Here is a 19,452-nt window from a genome sequence, read left to right as displayed (position 1 = left end):
TGGTTGTCAAGATGTGACATTGCCGTCATTGCCAGTGAGCCACGTGGGAGCCGCTTGAGACAACTACTCACACACAACAAATCTTGGCTTGATGCACATGAGTCGATCGGTATTTAGACTTTCAATCAGGAGGGGCCAGAAGGGGCTTGTCAGACTCTAGAAGTCACAAAAGCTGACTCCGTCTGTCATGATAAAGCCCCCGACACTAGAGTTTCCCCCACACAAAACGAAAATCAACAGAAGCTAGATAGTCAAGATGTACCATGTCACCAAGTACAGAATACCAATAGTAACTGCTCATGGGGAAGTCTAAGTTCCAATTACTGAAGAAAAAATGTTTCTTCTAATATAGCTCAAGCAGTTTAGTCAATAACAAAGGAATACTGTATACATAATTGATTGCTTTAGTCAAAATGCATCATCTTAACTCTAAAGCATTCTTCAATTAGCTTTTTTTTCCAAATGAGTAATGTTTGAGCTGTATCTCAGTCTTGAATAGTAATTTCTGAATGAAGCCAGACGTCTTCTCAATGCTTTGTGACAGCAAAAGGGCCAAAGAATGACAAGCGACTTGGTTACTAGTGTTGCTACAATGGCATGTGGACGGCAGTGTTGTCGGAAAAAAAGGTTTATGAGCCTTGAGACAGCACATTAGGAGGCCATCCTTGCTTGTCATCAGAGCTTTAATTGCCAGAGCCAGGTGCAAACAGCATGTAATCTTGTTTGTCAGCTGCACAGTTTTATTTTCTAATTTTGTCCTTTTGACAAGCAATTTGGGAATAGTGAGGGATTTGGGAACGCAGGCGGCCGTGAGCCAGCGGGGCGGAGTCGGATTTGACAAAGCTGCAAGAGGAAAGAAGCGTGTGTCTTATGTGCATTTCACGTGTGTTTGCGTGGGTGGTAGGAGTCTATGGCAACTTGCCTCATCTCTCCTGTCTGACCTTATAATCTGCAGTATGTTCTGCTGTTCCCTTTGTCCTGAGGAATGCCTGCTTCCGAGTGTGCCGATAATTATCACCCCGCTTTCCTCCCCTCCCAAGCACAAATACAAGCTCACACACACACACACACACACACACACACACACACACACACACACACACACACACACACAGTCATGCACACACTTAAATCCATTCAGTCTACAAAAACGAGCACATTACATGATTTAATGTAATTCATTCTTTTATTTTACGTACTGCTTATCCTCATAAGGGTCACAATATCCACTTGTCCATTATTTCAATTAAAAAAATTAAAAAAACGCCTGAATATTGAATTGAAAAGCATTTTTATTATCCCTTAACTATCGCTTGTCCTCACTAGAGTCATGCATGCAGCCTGCACTACATTGACAAGCCAATTTCTTGGCAAACAACCATTCACATGCTACATTTGCACCAAAAGACAATTTATTCTTCAATTAAACAGCATTATTTGAAGCTTTACATCTACACCCTTAATCATAAGATTCAAGATAGGTACCACAATACACATAATGACATGTAAATGAAAGCCAGATTAAAAACAAATGATTTACTATGCTTCCCCCGAAGCAATAGAAGAGAGCAATAAGGGAGAAAAGAGGACAATTGTGTCCGGCTCATTGGAAAGCTAGAATTGTGAAAACAGAATAATACGTTTTTCTTTTAATTATATTCCACTCCTTCACATTTTTCACTTAGCACACAACCGTTAATACTATGCTAAGTCATAATTGTTTCAGAAACTTTCCTACCAAGACACATCATAAAGTTTTAATCAATCTGCATTTTCTTCTTGCCAAGCCATGTCACCCACTTATTTCATTATTTCATATTTTGTACTGGTTAATGCTTTTTGGCAGTCACATGGCTTGGAGAATACAGTAAACTCTTGTATTGCTTGTAGCAGCCAAGACAGACATCACACCACATTTCTAATGCATGGGAAGTAGGACAATGCTCCAATGTCTCACCTCAGGGCAACATCTTATTCTTCTCCTCATTAATGCATTCTTAAATTAACACCTGCCGAGACCTACTATAGGCAAATAAAAAAAATGAAAACATATTTAAACTGATTTCAAAGTAATCCTCATATTGGTAAATTAGAAGGAATATAAAAACTATGCTCTGTTGTTTGTCTATGTTTTGGTATTGTTGAGTCTTTCAATACACGAATGTGCCTTATAGAAACTAGTTAATTAAGGTTGTTTTTAATGCCTGGAGAAAAAAAACATCTTTAGAGTGGAGCAATCAATAATTTCTCTCTGCAGAATCAGGATTAAGACTTTTTGGCATTGATTCCTGCAGGGTCTAAGAATAGCTAGAAGTAAAATTTGGCATAGATACCACAATTTATATACCACAGTTTCAATGTAAAATTTGATGGCATAATTGGATTTTTAAAGAAAAAAAACATTTGATTTGGAAAACATTGTCTTTCAATGAGTGAACGAACTGACTTGCTTTCAATTCCCTTTTCACATAGAAGTTTACACATGGCATTTCACTTGTCACTTCTCTTTCTGTCGTCCTCAAAGTGCAATTGTTATACTGAAGAAATGTGCTTCGTTCTTCTTTTGCCTTACTGAATGTTGGCTTAGTCTTTCTCTTACACATTGGAAGGTCACAGCTGCCTTACCTTTCTCTTGGAATGTGGTTTGTGCATTGTGTATACAATGTACAATGTTTATACCGCTTGTATACTCTACAACTGCTGCTGATAGGAAGTCTTAATTCCTTTCACAGGATGACTTAAATCAGCTCTCTACATTGTCCAACTGTCTTGTTTAATAAACCAATCAGTCAGGCTGTTGTGTATATATATTTACAACTTCACTTTAACTCAATTATGTATTGTATTGAAACAACGCAGAGTATTTATTTTATTTATAACTTATAACTGAAGCTTTTGCACCGTTTATAATAAATATGCTTGCAGTGTAGACAGACACGGATGTGTCCAAAAATATAATTTAGTGGAAAAACAACTTTGAATATACATATGCATGACATGCACAGTACAGTTAAGCAATGATTTGTAATTAGCACAATAAAGTCAATTGTCTTTCTATATTTTGCACAAGAACAAAATAGGCTGAGATTCAATTCCTCTTACATGTTCCGTAAAAATGTGTATGTCACAAACTTAGTTATTTTCCATGTTTACATTCTCAATAGTTGTTTGCGAGTTTGAGTGCATCACTCTACGGAATTTTAATAATGTGCAATATGCTTGAGGTATCTGAGGTCAGAGGTTGAAACTCTCACTCATTCTGGTTACGTGAGTTCTCTCCTCTGTTAAAAATTGACCACTCCAAGATGCCCAGAAACCATCAAATGTCATGTAGGCATCTTGAATCACAGAAGGCCTTTTTTTCCATTATGCATGCACATTTATACATAATGCCCTTCAGAATATATGAATCAAACATGTGCACTCAATGCCTCTGTTCTTTTCAGTCTTCCGTCACACAGATAGCTAACGCTGGCACAGAAGCGCATGAATATAAAGGAATGACCTGAACAACTATTCATACACTTTCAGTACCTGTTTCATATTAATTCTCTTCTTCTGACATGACATTGACTTTTTGCATGATCCTGTTTACGCCAACTGCACAAGTAAACAAAAACAACAGTGGAAATTCAAAAATAGGCAACAAGTCACCAAAGTTATACCTGTGTAATTCGGTAAGTTAACAGATTTTTCCAAATGTTAAAAACATGTTAAATTATCCTCAAAACTAATACCAGACTCATTGCATTTTGGCATTTACCTGAACATACTGTTTATAAGCATAGGAAGTTAAGGTTATTAATGCCAAATTTATTGTGTAAATGTGTGCTGTTCATTGATATTGTATAAAAAAAAATACAATGACTTAAATATGCTTTATTTTTTGCTTAATAATGATTTTAGTTTAGATTAATAGATCATCCCCTATCTAAATAAATATCTAATGCTGAGAACCATCTATTTGATTATATTTTCTTTTCTTTGCTCTTCTCTAGCATGATTCATTTCTATCAGGGTAAGCTAATTTAATATTCACTCTGGTTAACTGGAAAAAAAATAGATTTGGCAAAGAAGCTATGGTATTCATGAATGTTAGTTATACAGCCTACACAAACATTCACACATCAACCTGTACGTGCACATCCAAACATGCATATTACGCACAATTGGTAGGCGTAAATCCTCTGGTTGCCCACTCATGTTTCTTCCCTTCTATCTTGCCCCGGGATTTCTCTCTTCATCTGCAGATCTTATTGAACAATAGTGGTGGTTCTATCCCTGTTTTTCTTTGTCATGAATTTTCAATGTGAAGTCCCTAAAGGCTACGGAGGCAAAATTTTGACAAACTCTCTTAGGTGTCCATCTACTGAGTTAGATGGACGCCCACCCACTCCAACCTCCTGCCTGCAGGTCTTACAGCTGTGTCATTACCGACTTCTGTCTCTTGTCAAATTCAAGGCTTTTACCCCAGGAAGATAAGGGACCGGCTGATCTTTTGGTGCTATCATGTAGGGGGAGACACTGTTGGAGGTACTTTAATAGGAGAAGAAGGCACTGATGTTTCAAAGCTTGGTTGACGGGTGATTGTGTAGAGTCAAATAATAAGACAGATGACTGTGTGCAAAGGCATGACCTTGATCTTGAAATAACCTATGTGATAAGGCACCAGTCTGGAACTTCACTCAAACTTCATAGCATACTATTTATTTTATTCTAATTCGTTCAACTGACAGCCTGAAATTCAGTTTGTGTTAAAGTATGTTGCCAGCAAATAATTGCTTATGTGCCATGCGATTGGCTGGCAACTAATTCAGTGTGTCGGCCATCTATTCCCAAACGTTGGCTATGATAATGAATGAATGAATGAATAAATGAATTGTAAAACAAAGTCACCTAAAGTGTATAACACACACACCCTTCAATTTTAGATGTGTCAGGGTTTTGTTTAATCATTTAAGAAATGAGTAATGTTTTATAAAAGAAACCCTGGGCCAGGTATGCATATAAGAAACAAAAAATCTTAAAATGTATCATTTGGGATGACCGAAAGGCAAACAGGATCCTGTTTTTTTTTTGTCCTGTGACCTGCAATTCTTGTGTGCTGCTCAGCAAAATGTCAATTAAGCTCACAGCACATTTGCAATCAATAAACAGTAAAGACACTCGCTGTCTCAGTCCGTCTCCCATTATTGTGATGGCTTGAGAAACGCCTGTACATTCAAATTCACACAAAATTTCTATTAGAAGCATGACTATATTGACATGTACTCGGGGACTTGGAGCCTGTAGGGATCTCAGGGTGACACAAGTATAAAGGAAGATTCACGCCTCAGAGATGGATTTCTGTCATGATTGTCGATGATCCGCTCACTCGCCCTCTCAGCCAGACAGTAGCCCAATTTGTATTCCTGTTTCTTTTTTGTAGCTGTCAACAAGATAGACGTGTGTCCATGTTTGCTGCTGGGGGAGTCAATGAGCCATTGATTTGGAGAACCACGCTGAATCCTGTGATGGCTCTATGATGAATGGTGGCTCTTTCTAGTAGAGTGTACGAAAAGTATTAAAAAAAAAAACTAAACAAACTGCATTGGCTAGGACCGTTCCTCCTGGGCACATACTGTTTTGTGCATTTTGTTGAAAAATACCTCAAATGTTTAACAAAACCTCTATTTTGAAATTCCAAATTTTTACAAAGACAAAAAAAATCCTTCTCTAACTAAAACGGACATTCATATGCAATAATATCAATCCATTTTAAAGCATTCTAATTCTTTGCTATTTATTTCTTTTCAATATTTCAGAATCTACACAGCCACATCTTGTTCTTATACCAAATTGGCTCTCTAGCTGGTGTTTAAAAAGGGAGTATATGCATGCTGAGTTCAGTAAATACGACAGCTAATGAGACATATAGGAAAAGATAACACTTACTCACTTATTAGAGCTAAAGTCCCACATTTGAAAAGATCATTTGTTCAAACCCGCTGGCTGGGCTTTTAATCTTCTCCCTACAACATGTGGGGATTTTCTTCTGGTGTGTTGTTTCCATCTCCCTTTTTTTTTTTTTTTTACGAACATGCATGTCAAGGCCACTGAAAACTCTAAAACAGAAGTGGGCAATCCAGACCTCAAGGGCTACTGTGGGTGCATGTTTTTGTACCAACTGATCCAACACAGACAATTGAACCAATTAGAGTTCTGCTGAAATAAAAAGCACCTGCCTGCAACCCACCGATTGCATATCTAACATAGCAGATTGGTGGAAAGGTTTCCTCTTATGGGTTGAAAGGAAAACCTGCTTGGTGGAATTAATTGCCCACCCCTCCTCTAAATGATCCAGAGAGATTTTTATTTATTTATTTTTTCATCTATATGTGCCCTATGATTGTCTGTTCACCAGTCAATTATTTCCCCTCACTCACTTACAAATTAGTGTGAAAAGGATGAAATAAATGGATGTAAAGATACGTGAATAGAGATAGATATAGTCCATGGTTTACACTATGATTGTGTGATAAGTGTGTACGTATGTTGTCATCAATTTCTGTGCCAAAAGCTTGCCTCATGAAAGTCTCTTTAATTGAAAACCTTCACTGTACAACTCATATTCTTTCCGGAGAAAATACAAGGCACACTTTTTCAAGGCTATATAGGAGGACAATTACGCATGTTGTGTAAACACATTGTAATGTTTTGCAAACTTTTTTTTTCATCTTTTCTTATATTTTGTTTGCTTGGAAGGTTTTAGTTTGTGTGGTCAGGAGATTTTCCATGAAATTTGAACGTTGCTATAAACGGCCCAATTAAGGAACTCGATAAAACATTGCTAACAATAACTCTTGTTAGCTATACAGACAAAACAAGCTCTCATTATTATATCCCATTGCCGTGTTTGTTCTGCACAATAGAATTGGAACCAAGATTATGAGTCCACATATGCTGACACAATGTAAAAAAAAAAACTATAAATACACCAATTACCATATGCAACTCATACTTACTCTGTGGGCTTGGTGTGTAACTTTTATATTAATTCACAGTTTTATGAATTTATTTGAAGTCAGCAAAGATCTTCTAGTTTATTTGGTTGTTGCGACACAGTTGACAAAGTTTCCCCCCGAACTTGTGCGAAGTGGGACATTCAGGTCCATGTAGCAGTGCAACACAAAAAAATGAATAGAATGGGATTTGTGCAAAAGTAATGCGAATTATTTGAAAGTACCGTATTTATTTAACCCATAAGATGCACCTGAGAATAAGACGCACCAGCCAAAGATTACACAATGAAGAGGAAAACAATATATAATTATAAATATTGTTGCCAAAATTATATTGTTAAAAATACAGAAAATCCCATTCCAAATTTCCTCATTCATACAATATATACAATGAAAATAATGTAAGTTATTCACATTTTATATGATAGGTTGTTCCAAAAAAAACCTACAGACCGATACCGGTCCACAGCTTGATGTATTCAGACCGATAACTTCCATTTTTGCATTGAAATATTCATTTACAGAACATATTTTACAATACAAAAGTGATGCCTCAAAACATGTAGCAAAATAATGCATGCTCATAGGACTAATTAAACCTCTATCTCAAGGCTTCTCTGTAATGATTAACTTTCTTTATGGTTATACAGGAAGGTCTAAAACAATTAAGGTATGCAGCGACCTTTTTTATTTAATTATTTTGGATTTAAATAAAAGTGTAAGGCTGAAGCCATCAATCTGCCTTGATCAGCTATTGGACGTGTTGGTGGACAGGTATGGTTACACATTCTAGCTCCTATTTCACACTCGACTAAGCAGGTAAATGTCATACAGGAGCAGGGGAAATGATGATAAAAGTGACATGGCCAATAACTTCCATTATGTGTCTCTAACCCCGTTCCGTGTGCTAATTAATTTTCCGCTGCCTGGCAGGCATATGAAATGCTGTGTGAGTGATAGACCAGTTCCGGTGTTCCATACTATATATTAAATGTCTTTTTTAGACAGTCTCACTTCAGCTTTTTTGGTTGCCTTCAGTTTTTTTTTCCGTAAAATTCAATACCCTTTTTGTGTGGGAATGAAAAAATATACTTTGCTTTTTATTGATCTGAATCCATTTTCTCATTCAATACTCACATGCTTTACTATGAGATCCTGAGTACATTGAATCAATGTTTTCTTTTGTTTTTTTATGCACAAAAACTGAAGAACAACGGAAACTAATTGTAAAACCGTGTTTTTTTTTAAATATTGTGTATACTTAGTGATGCATTCAGGTGAGTGACTCTTTGTTGTTTATAATATCACATTGCATTTTTTAAATGTACAAATATTGGTGTTTTTTATTTATTTATTAATTTTTTTAATCAATAACACCATAACTGTCTATTGCTTGCTTCCCAAATTCTCTATACTAATAGTGAAACAGGGAGTGCAGGATTTTAGCGCCGCCCTGAGCCAATCCTGAGAAAAACAGCTTGTTTGTTATCTTCACACCGTCCCTCTTATATTACAAGCAAAGGCTCTCCTTCATCATAATTTTCATACAGTGTGTAATGTCTTTATTCTAAAAGGCACCGTCAGGAGAACCATAATGTATCAAAGACAAACAGAAATGTCCATTTACTTAATGGCATAATAGCTCCTGTGTCTCAATAGTAGTATCATAATACCCCTTAACTATGATTTATTTGAAATTATCTTTTTTACAACTGTATTATCAATGTTATTTTATACACTTGTTTGGTTTATTTGATGGATCACATTCTCCAGTGCAATTTAAGACTTTATTTGTCGAAGTATTGCAAACACATAATTTCTTCTCTCTTTTATGTTGGTCTTAGCAACAAGAACACAGTCTAAAGAAAATGATACCATATTTGCCTTCATCTCTCTCCAAATCTGATAATTCTATGAATAGGTGTAAGGCAATTAGTGGTACCTTTTCCAGTAACACAACTGTAAGGAGCAGCAATGCCAGCACTAGAGGTTCATTTTGGCATCGAGTCTTAGTCTACTTCAGCGTCTGAAGCACAGTGATCATGAAGAAGAATGTCCTAGATTTGAAGGAGTGCTGGGGGAGGGAAGATAATGACAATATATTAGATATATGTATGTTTTGACATCAGTAGCATGTGTTACAGAATAGGAACTGAATATATATATACATATATCTTTATTTTTTTTATTTTATCTTTTGGCAATCCTGATTATAGTGCTGTTGAAAACTGGGTCACAGATGCAATGCTTACAATAAAGAAAGATTGATGGCTATACCTTTTTTTCTTTGGCACTCATTCATCCTTGAACGACTGTGCCTTCTTTTGTGCCAATTATCTAGTTCAAGATGGCCTAGAAGCTGAATGGTGTCCTAGGTGATTTATGGTGTGAGGTGGGTTATACCTTATATCTGTCAACTGTCAATCACATAAGGGAGACTTTTAAAATAATACAATCATTGCATTAAAGGTGATGTTTGTTTTCAAAGGGAAATGTGGAACAACTAAATTGTCATATGTATCTATCCACAATTTAGTCATCAGGATATTTTCAAATGAACTAATGCAGTTGAAAATCAACTGTGTATTAAGAAAAAAAGAACATCAAAACTCTTGGGAAATATGATCTAAAGGCATTAATAATGTCGCCATCAATATCTACTGGCACCGCTTACCTTATGTAACATTAAGACTTTCAATAGTGTTGTAAATTCAATGTAACCAACACGTTTTAAGGAAGGTCACTCAACGGCCATCAAGGGATGACTTCGCGAAAGGGCACAGAAGAAAAGGTGAAACAGAAAGCCACTGATGGGTCTACTCTAAGCAAACAAAGCCTTGACTATTTCAAGGTTGTCATGTGTCACTCTACCCATGAGTCTGTCTTTGCTCAAGCCTGTCTGCATTATGAATGGCGATCATGAACCCTAGCTGTCAATCAAAGCTGAATACTGAGACAGGACCTCAAGGCTGGGAAGAATATATAAGAACACTCGGGATGGAACCTCCTCGATCTCAGTACTGTGACACAGACGTGCTAACCACTCACCATGCCACCATATTCATTTGGTTATTTATCATTAATTTATACATTTACATCCTACATGCCTAACATGGCACATTTTAGAACCAGGAATTGGCAACCTCCAAATGGCTTTTTTCAGTGTTTAGGGCTCCGGATTTAAGTGGTCATTGAGAAATAAGGTCGGTATTTGCGTAAAATGGCATGTATATAGATGAAACACTTTACTTTTTATTATAAAAATATGATTTTCTACTATATTGATTCAGAAGAATGTGAGGTGAGAGAAAAAACAACATTTTACAGTATGCAGGCAACATGCATATTATGAAAGGAACAACATAAAGGAAGTGTCATGTAAATAGTTAATAAATAAAAAGAACTGAACTAATTAAGCTCTGTTGTTGTTTAGAGAATGCTCCAAACCCCATGTTTTATTCATTAAGGCGACTGAAGGTTCTCTGTCATGGTCGCTCATGCTCACTCTCTCAAATCTAATTTCAAACAGAACCCATTGGGCCGTGGAGCCACATTCTGCATTACAATGAACTTATTACCCAATGCTAAGAAAAAGATGAAAACAAAAAAAGGCAATCGCATTATAAACAGGTGAAAGGGTTAAGTAAGACTTAGAAAAAGTGTTTCTGAATCTTACCTGACAATCGTTGGACATTTCGGCACGTTTTGGCATACATAACTACTGTAATAGAAATGAATATGAATGGAAAAAAATCTAGGGTTGGCAAAGTAATGAGCGGTTATGGGTCTGAATGTCCCAGCTAAAGATAAACTTTTAGATTAGTGTTTGTTAACCTGGTTGGAGATACCGAAACCCATCAATTTCATATGTGAATTCACTGAACCCCTCCAATTTCATATGCACATTCACCGAAACCCTACTTTACTTTGGGCCAGACATTGAGAGAGAGGCATGTAGACAAAGCCTGAGGTGAGACGGCAGGAGGTAAAGGGAACAGGAGAGATATGCAGCAGTGTACAAGGGGTAAAGGCATGAATATTAGACATGAGCATGGAGAGGAAAGACAAAAACAGTTGTTGTTTTTTAAAGCCTAATTTTAATAGACAAGTGCAAGAGCAACTGCACTTCTGTGGAAACATGCACCATTCTAAGAACAGGGAATAAAGTAGCAAAGCTTTAGAGTAAGTGTGCCCCGGGGAAGATGGAAAAGAGCACCTTTTGTCTCTCCACCACCAGGAACTGCTTCGGAAAAAAACTTGTCTTTCCTTTTTCGTATGTCTCACTTTGAAGAGGAGCAACCCTAATTTTTTCTTTCAGTTATAATAGAATTTACTTTTACCTGTCCCCACACTGTGTGTGTATTTCACAGTACAATTTCTAATGGAATTTAACATTGTTCCTGGAAGCTTTTTGATACTGCAGCAATGACCTTGGTTTGTGAGCCTGCTTTTGTTGTCTGGAATGGCAGGGAGACGTGACCAATTTGATTGTTGAAGCTACACGCTTGCTCTTTATCCCCATGGCTTGTCAAAAAAATAGACACATCACTAGGCAAGGTAACACGGGTACTGTAACACTGCCAAATCCCAGAGGTACGCTTGCAAAGGAATTCATCTGTACTAATGAATAAGACAGATCTGTAATTGTTAGTTTACATGCAGGTATGCTCTGCCTCTGTTCCCAAGAGAGAGGTGTTTGTAAACAGAAAATAATACAACCCAATTAGGAGCATTATTGTGTTAAACGATGAGAGTTTTACTTCTTAATGGATTGGGGTAGCCAATTAAACTCAGGGCAAAATTTTAATGGCCCAGCATTGCATATCTGTCGCAATTCCATCAAACAACTATCAAATTATATGACATCCACTCACCTGAACCTCTAAAAGAGCAAGGTATATCATTAGGATATGTAGGTCATATTTAGGCTCTTTTTTTGTGCTTTATCCAAACCCTGGAATTGTCACAATAAGAATATTATCATTGCCAGATGAAGGTGGTTGACAGCTACTACATGTATAATTAGGGAATGTACATTTCTAGTAGTAAAGATTTGTTAGCTGTCACTTTTACTGTGCAATATATCCTTAAACCTCTTTGGTATAGTTCCGGCTTTTCGAAAGAGCTGCTTCAATGATGTTGAATTGATTGGATATGTCAAACCAGTGTTGTAAGTACTAGGTGATAGAATAAGACTCCTCCTCCATTTAGACAAGGCTTCCAACTGTACATGGAAGGCTTCTTTCACGCTTCTTAGTATGTCGGTCCTGCCAGTGCAACATTTTGAATTAGTGTCCCGAAAAGAATTTCCCTTCTTTTGAAGATATGAATCGTCACATTGCTGCATTTCTAAAAAAAAAATCATAGGAATCTCCAGTATACTTCATTGCATGAAAAACGTTGCTGAGGTTACTTCCCAGGATTGTGTCCTTGGAATAAACCAATTTTTGATTCTAACTTTGACATTAATTTTGCAGCAGAAAGAAAGAATAACCAGCAGCCTTAAAAAAAGCTTTTAAAATTTGAGAACCTGCAAAAGGACTGGTGGGGGAAGGGACACCATTTTTTTTAAATATGGAAACCTTTGGCCTTTGTGTGTCAATAATCCTCAAGTGTGAATATATTTAGGATTTGTGAATATACATCAAGTGCAATGTTGCGTACAGGAACATGACACCTGTGCTTCTTTCCCTAATCCATAAAAACATGGGAAAAGGACCATCGCCAAGATTAGTAAAAAACAAAATATATTCATATGTTTGAGTCATGATGGAGCTTCCTTTTATGGAATGATACACAGACATAATGTAGCCATGGCATGTACTGGAGCCTAACTCCACTAACTATGGGTACAAGGCAGCAGACAGACAACATTTTCACCTTTTTAAAATTATTTTCATTCATTGAGCCTAAATAAAAGCATTTTTTTTTAAATAATTTGGCAGACTGGATTTATTTTATGCTGCTTCTAATGTAAGATATCGCCAATCTCTGACTCTCACAGTTTAAAATGTTTGCCGTTTCTGTATATCTGTGACACCTCTGATCTACCATAATATATTGTTTTCAATCCAAGTTTGTCTTAAAAAAAATGTTTTGCAAAACTAACAAAAAGTGCAATAGTCGTACAATAATGATACATTAGAATACGTATCAATTTTAAAAGGATTTATCACAAAGAAAAATATCCTTGCATATAATGAATATACATTTAATCTAAATGGCAAGAATAACGACAACTATGATTCACTCCTGCCCGGGATGACCTTTTCTTGTATGCATGGCCTTGTAAGAGTACATAAAAAGAGGCCCACCTCTCACTTAAGGCTATCACCTCCAAGACCTCAGGGACACAGAAGAATCTACAGGATGACTGGTATTTCTACACACTCATATTACTCTAAATACAGATATCACTATTTAGTACTTGTGATTTATGAAGAATCAACCATGACAAAATATAACGCAACAAAATAGAATTACTAAGTTAAGCAAAGGATGAGCTGCACTAACTCACTTACTAACCATATTCCACTGTGCATCTTTGTGTTTGCTTTTAGCTTTCCAAGGAGCTCTCCAGGCAGTATTGTTATGGCCCTGCCTTTTTAGCGCCAGCTTTTTGCTGGAGTGTACAGATCAGGACCAGGTCATCCACCCCTACTGTTTATCTATCTCACAGGAGAAGCTTCTCGACAGGGTGATCCAACATGCCGAGCTCATCTACCGCGTCTCAGAAGAGTCATGCTCTTTGTTTGTGAGTAAGCCCAACCTTAACCCAAACATAAAAATGTCATATTTGCTGCACAAGCAAGGATGCCCTTAGTAAACCAATTCAATGTTTTAGGGACATTATAAATGGATAACTCTGCAGATTAAATATCATAGATAACAATTTTAAATTCCATATGTGTAATTTCAAATGGGATTGAAAATATACCAAATGTACAGTAATAGTATTACAATTCAGCAGTTTGACTTACTAGCTGCCAATTCAGGGTGTAGTCCACCATCTTTCCAAAATCTGCCAGGCAAAGTTCAAGCATCCCCTGACAGTGATCAGCATACGTGGTGTTAAATGGATAAAAGGTTGAGATAATTATTTCAATGCCCATTCTCTTTTTTTCACATCCATAATGGAATAATGATGAGAATGAGAATATGTTTAGACATAATTCAGTGTGATTATATTTCAACAAGGGGCAAATAATAAAAGTACAATTTAAAATTTGATGCCAAAAATTGGCCTTGAAAAGTCTACACTTTGAGTGTTAACTCACAAGAAATAAAATACATTAGTTTCATACTATATTTTTTTATTTCTATACTGATATAGAGACTGAATGGTGTTCAGTGTTGTTGTCTTCTTAGTCCTGAATGCATTTTTACTATTACACTTCAGAGTCAGAGTAGTTTGAAGAAAAAAAAAGAGGTATCATACAAATGTAATAATTATAGACGGATGAAGATTCAAGTGTCATAATTTGTAAATTTTAAAAAGGTACACCATGCACACTATGTTCTATGTGCCAAGATGATAGTAGAACTTGTCACAAAGAAGGTTGGAGACAATAACACTAAAAGACAGCCCATTCCCTTGGGGTCTCCAGTAGTGAAGGTTCTCTTCAAATGAGCTCTTCTGAAACAACAGTTAAAATAATAACTTGAGGGTTTTTGTGTGTGTGTGTGTGTGTGTGTGTGTGTGTGTGTGTGTGTGTGTGTGTGTGACTCCCCCACCCCCTTGTCTCCATCACATGCAGGAGGACATATTTGTCCCATATCCATTGCGACTTCAAAGGAACCAAGCGGCATATGCGTGCCTAACAAAAGCCATCCCCATTCCAAGCTCAATTGGTGAAGTCCAGCAAATGTCTGTAAGCAAGTATTGATGTTCAGTATTCGCTTGAACAGCAAAATGGTCAATGTGTTTATATATGAACCTTAAAGAGACATGTATACAACATATCAAATACTGGAGGATTTAGGTACATTTGTATAGCACAATTTTGTATGCACACACTCCCACACATACTAACACAAATTAAGCGTGTGGGTGTATATTTTGCATACAACTCAATTCAATATTTCAACATAAATTCAAAAAGATTTGAAGTAAACAAAATATGTTAACGCAGAATTATATTTAAATAATATTGTTAACTTTTCAAGGAGGTTAAATTTAACAATGACCCATAAACCATTAATACTAACCCTATTTTCTATTACAAGTATTGTTTAAGCACATTTATTGCAGGATGATACTGAACCCCTAATGTTGAAACCTTCTACCATAGGACAAATGGTTGCTCCACTCTGTGCTCATGCTAGTCCAGTCATGGATCGAGCCATTGGTCTACCTACAAACAACAATGGACCGCTATGATGGTGCTCCAGAAATGCTCCTTAACAAAACCAAGTGGATGTCTGATAAACTTATCAGTCTGGAGCATGGGGTGGTTGTTCTCACTAAAAAGGTAGGTGGTACTGTTATGCAAATGCAAAAAAAGTCTAGGGTGTAGTCTGCCTTTCGCCTGAAGTCACATTTTATTAATATAAATTGTGAAAAACTCAGGTTCAATTAAATAACACTCAATCAAGTTCAATCAATCAAGCAGTGATATTAACCACAACTGTTTAAAGATTTATTTTGAGATCATGAAACTACTACTTCCCCTGTGATGTGCCATAATATCTCTGTCCAGATGCTGAACGAGGGCCTAATGACAACAAGTTACGGCGAACAAGGCCTGTTCCAATATGAAATGCAAACAGATGTAGTAGAATCTGTCATGAGGGACTACATCTTACTCAGTTGCTTCAAGAAAGATTCCCATAAGATGGAGGCCTTCCTTAAGCTTCTCAAATGTCGAGAACCTACAAATGATAATTGTTCATGAAAAAATATACAACCTGACATAGTATGATATTTTAGTAGACAGTGTTACCTGAAAAATGATCCTATAAAAAAATACCTGCAATAAACATTTTAAAGACTGAAGGACTTGTGTTCATTTGATCTTCGCTGATTTTTTTTTCTTCCTGTGTAGAGTTTCCATGTTTTGCCTGCACCTGCTTGGGCTGTCTCTAGATACTCTGTTTTCCTTCACATCCCCAAAACATGTCACGGGCTGATTGAATATTTCAAATTGCCTGCAGGTATGAATCTGTATGCCATTGGTTGTTTGTTTTCTTGTGCCCAGTGAATGGCAGGCCACGTCTTCAGAGTGTATCCCACCTACTGCTCCTAGTTTCTTGCTATAAGCTCCACCACATCTGCAACCCTCGTGAGGATAAGTGTCTTAGAAAATCGATAACGGAATAAACAGGTGAAGTAGAGATTTTTTAAAAAAACCTATAGTATCCATATAGTATGAAGTTGTATTGCTCTGTTTCTTGATATCGCATTAGGTCATCTTCAAAATTTAACCGCAACAGCTTTTTAATCAAATGACAACTCATGTTTCTACATTACATATTTTACTAGACTGATGCCAAAATTCATAAATTTTGCATTGCTTTTAAAATGTAAAAAAACCCACACATGATGTGAAGGTGAAGTGAAAACAATTGTCATATTTGCTTACAGTTTTTTAGCATATTGCAGTATAATGTTGCATACCAGATCATAATATTTGGATCCAGATAAGCATTCCACCAATTATTCCACTATATTTACATTGTTTATGTATGGAATAATAATACACAACATTTTATAGAACCACCTTCCCCATCTGACATCAAGAATTAATTCTTAGAAATAGCCCCAAGTATGTTGCATAATGAGGTGCTTTGTTTTGGTTATAATTGAAACGTAACTCTATGCCTTCAAGGTAGGGAATGTAATTAAACCCGGATGATGATTTACTTGTTGAGCTTGTTGGTGTATGTATGGGACTAAAGGCATAAGGATTAATTGGGTAGACATTAAAAAATTCTAGTTTTTACGGGGTTTTCTTTTCTTAGTAGCCAATGGCCCGTGGTTAAATGATCATGTGTAGTCAAGTCGAATATGGAACCAAAAAGCATTTATAGTATACCTGATATACGGACATGTTTCGAATTGAATAACCAATTTCCCTTCACAATTGATACTTCTGCCTTCAGATGGGACTTAATTACCAAAATTAATCAACCTGTAAACCTACCCAATCTAACCAAATATAACACATCTATGTAAGGCAAAACAATTGAGGTGGTCGAAATATACACTAAGGAAGAAGACACAGATTAAATACTTAAAACTATTGACTCCGAACTTTTTTGAAAAAAGATTTGAAAACACCCACACAAAACTTTTTTGATACTTCGATCATGTCATGGTTGCCCTATATTTTGTAATTAACAGCGTTTCCAACCAACACAAACACAAAAAATTTTTGGACAGATGGGTTATCCAAAGATTTCATCTGGGTGATGGTGATAAGACTGATTTATTTCACTCTTTTCCAATTGCACGTGGGTGAATTTGTGTTGTTTGTTTCACTTTTACCTGACATTGAAACATAACTTGACATTAAATTGATTTGGAGGTGCGAACAAGATTGAAAGTTCACCATCTGGAGCCAGCACAAAGCTTTGCATTGATTCATTGTTTATTGCACTAGAGAGATCCCTTTTAAAGGCTGTGGGAAGGACACATTTGCCTCTTTCTTCAAGGACAAAAAGAAATAAAATGAATGATGCAGAGCTTGTCCCTCTAATGCTGACAATCACAATCGCTTTAAAGATATGCTCAAAATGTGTTTATGCGTGGTCTCATTACATGCTGTGCCATATATATAAATCAACATCTTTGGCCAAACCTTATATTTCTGATGGGAATTAATCCCACAATGCCTGCAGTGAAGGCAGGCAAATTAACCACTACCCCATGAGTTGGCTAAATATGGAAGCCCTACAAGCTCAACGTTTGCCTTAGTTGAGGTTCACAGAAGCAGAGTACTAACTTGTGGTAGCCACTAGAGAGCAGCAATAACCCTCTAACCCGTTCTATTAGATGCCCTTGAGAAATACTGTACTGCACCGCATTCTAAATTCAATATAAAAAAGTAGTGATACAGAGTGATGACTGGAAAAGTTAGAAGACAAAATACTGTCTTTCTCGAATAGGATGCAATAAACAGATGTGTTAATGTACATTTTGGTATGTTGCTTTCTTTGTGGAATCACTTCAACAGATGCTACTTTTACTGTATTTCATCACTTTTGATGCAGTTTTGGAGAAGATGATTGTACATATGCTGTGTCTCACTGGAAAAGACTCTGGGAATGGTCAATATGTGAAGAACTATAAACAAGATTTCTGTGATTGTTTCAAGGAAACCTTTAGGGAGAAGTGGGGGGAGTATGGAAATTATAGATAGTGTAGTATAACTTTTGTGAGGATAATATGGTAATAACAATAGTAATAAAATCCTACAAATAGTTAATATATCTCATAACTCAGAGCTTTACAGGGAAATAAAAAAGGACAATTTTGCAACCCAGGGAAAAAAGTTGAATGGATGTGAAACAGATGTTATGATCGTGTTCAGGTTATTGAATAGATATGATCATCTCACATCTGTTACAATGCATAGCAAGGGCTCATAAATGTACCTCTATGTTGCTGTTTAAAATAGTTTTACATCAGTCGTCATATTTTCTCGATAATAAGAGGAATTAATTTGACGTTACGGAAAATAATCAATGCTTTATTCTTCTTTCAAATTTGAAATGCAATTTCACCTGATGTAATCTAAATACATGTTTTTTTTGCAGCAAAAGCTTCTCTCATCCTTTTTTCTGTTTTCTTTCTTCATTTCTTCATTCTAATTGGTCATTCTGCTCCCTTTTTAAGACCTCGTGCAAACACTGCATTTTGTTTAGGGTAGGTTACTCCCTCTCTCTCGGTGACCACTCCCTGGTGGAAATTGTGCCCGCACTTTTCTTTTTCATTCATAATTGCTGATAAACACAGTTGGCTGATGGAAGTTAGCGATTGAGTGGAGCATTGTAGGCAGTATCTGGCATCAGCCTAATTGTCACAAACAATCTGTCTCATTTTGCTACGAGAGGGCAATTTCGCCGAACACACTTGAGGGCCAAAGCGTTTATAAATGGACCCATTTGGGACCTCTTTCAAGTGTTTTCCAGCACTCCTTCACAAATGATTCCAATCTGAAGCAGCTTGCGTTTTGGGATGTTCTTAAAACAGTACCGTAGCTTGTGATAAACAGCTCCAATTTGCTATTGTTATGATTCATTGTCACAGATATGAAGGGAATAAGATCCAGGATGGCAGACAAAATGTTTGATGTTGTTTTTCCAGATCCCTTGTTAACACTATTTTTAAAACCACCAATCTAAAAATTCACTGTGTAATGTCTATTTCAAACCCGCCTGATTATGTAGTGGTCCACCTGGCTGACTTCGGTGTGGGCAGGTGTGGGATCAATTCCCACTGGTGGAGGAA

The 19,452-nt window shown here is 36.5% G+C and overlaps 1 protein-coding gene across 1 annotated transcript; it reads left to right on the top strand.

Annotated features, from left to right (window-relative positions):
• Positions 1-13,338: 13,338 nt before the first annotated feature.
• Positions 13,339-15,996, top strand: smtla (somatolactin alpha). The gene is made up of 5 exons (XM_077722567.1): positions 13,339-13,377; positions 13,562-13,755; positions 14,759-14,872; positions 15,293-15,472; positions 15,701-15,996. Exons 1-5 carry the CDS (start codon positions 13,371-13,373, stop codon positions 15,893-15,895), a joined length of 690 nt encoding a protein of 229 aa, XP_077578693.1. The 5' UTR covers positions 13,339-13,370; the 3' UTR covers positions 15,896-15,996.
• The last annotated feature ends 3,456 nt before the right edge of the window (positions 15,997-19,452 follow it).

The sequence above is a fragment of the Stigmatopora nigra genome, chromosome 8 (genome assembly GCF_051989575.1).
Source record: "Stigmatopora nigra isolate UIUO_SnigA chromosome 8, RoL_Snig_1.1, whole genome shotgun sequence".
Taxonomy (NCBI): domain Eukaryota; kingdom Metazoa; phylum Chordata; class Actinopteri; order Syngnathiformes; family Syngnathidae; genus Stigmatopora; species Stigmatopora nigra.
The sequence above is the reverse complement of the archived record's forward strand: the minus strand, read 5'-3'. Positions and strand labels throughout refer to the sequence as shown.

Coding starts and splice junctions, on each gene's coding strand:
- smtla (XM_077722567.1), top strand. Junction 13,756..14,758: donor AAGAGTCATGCTCTTTGTTT/GTGAGTAAGCCC, acceptor CATCACATGCAG/GAGGACATATTTGTCCCATA. Junction 15,473..15,700: donor TGGTTGTTCTCACTAAAAAG/GTAGGTGGTACT, acceptor ATCTCTGTCCAG/ATGCTGAACGAGGGCCTAAT.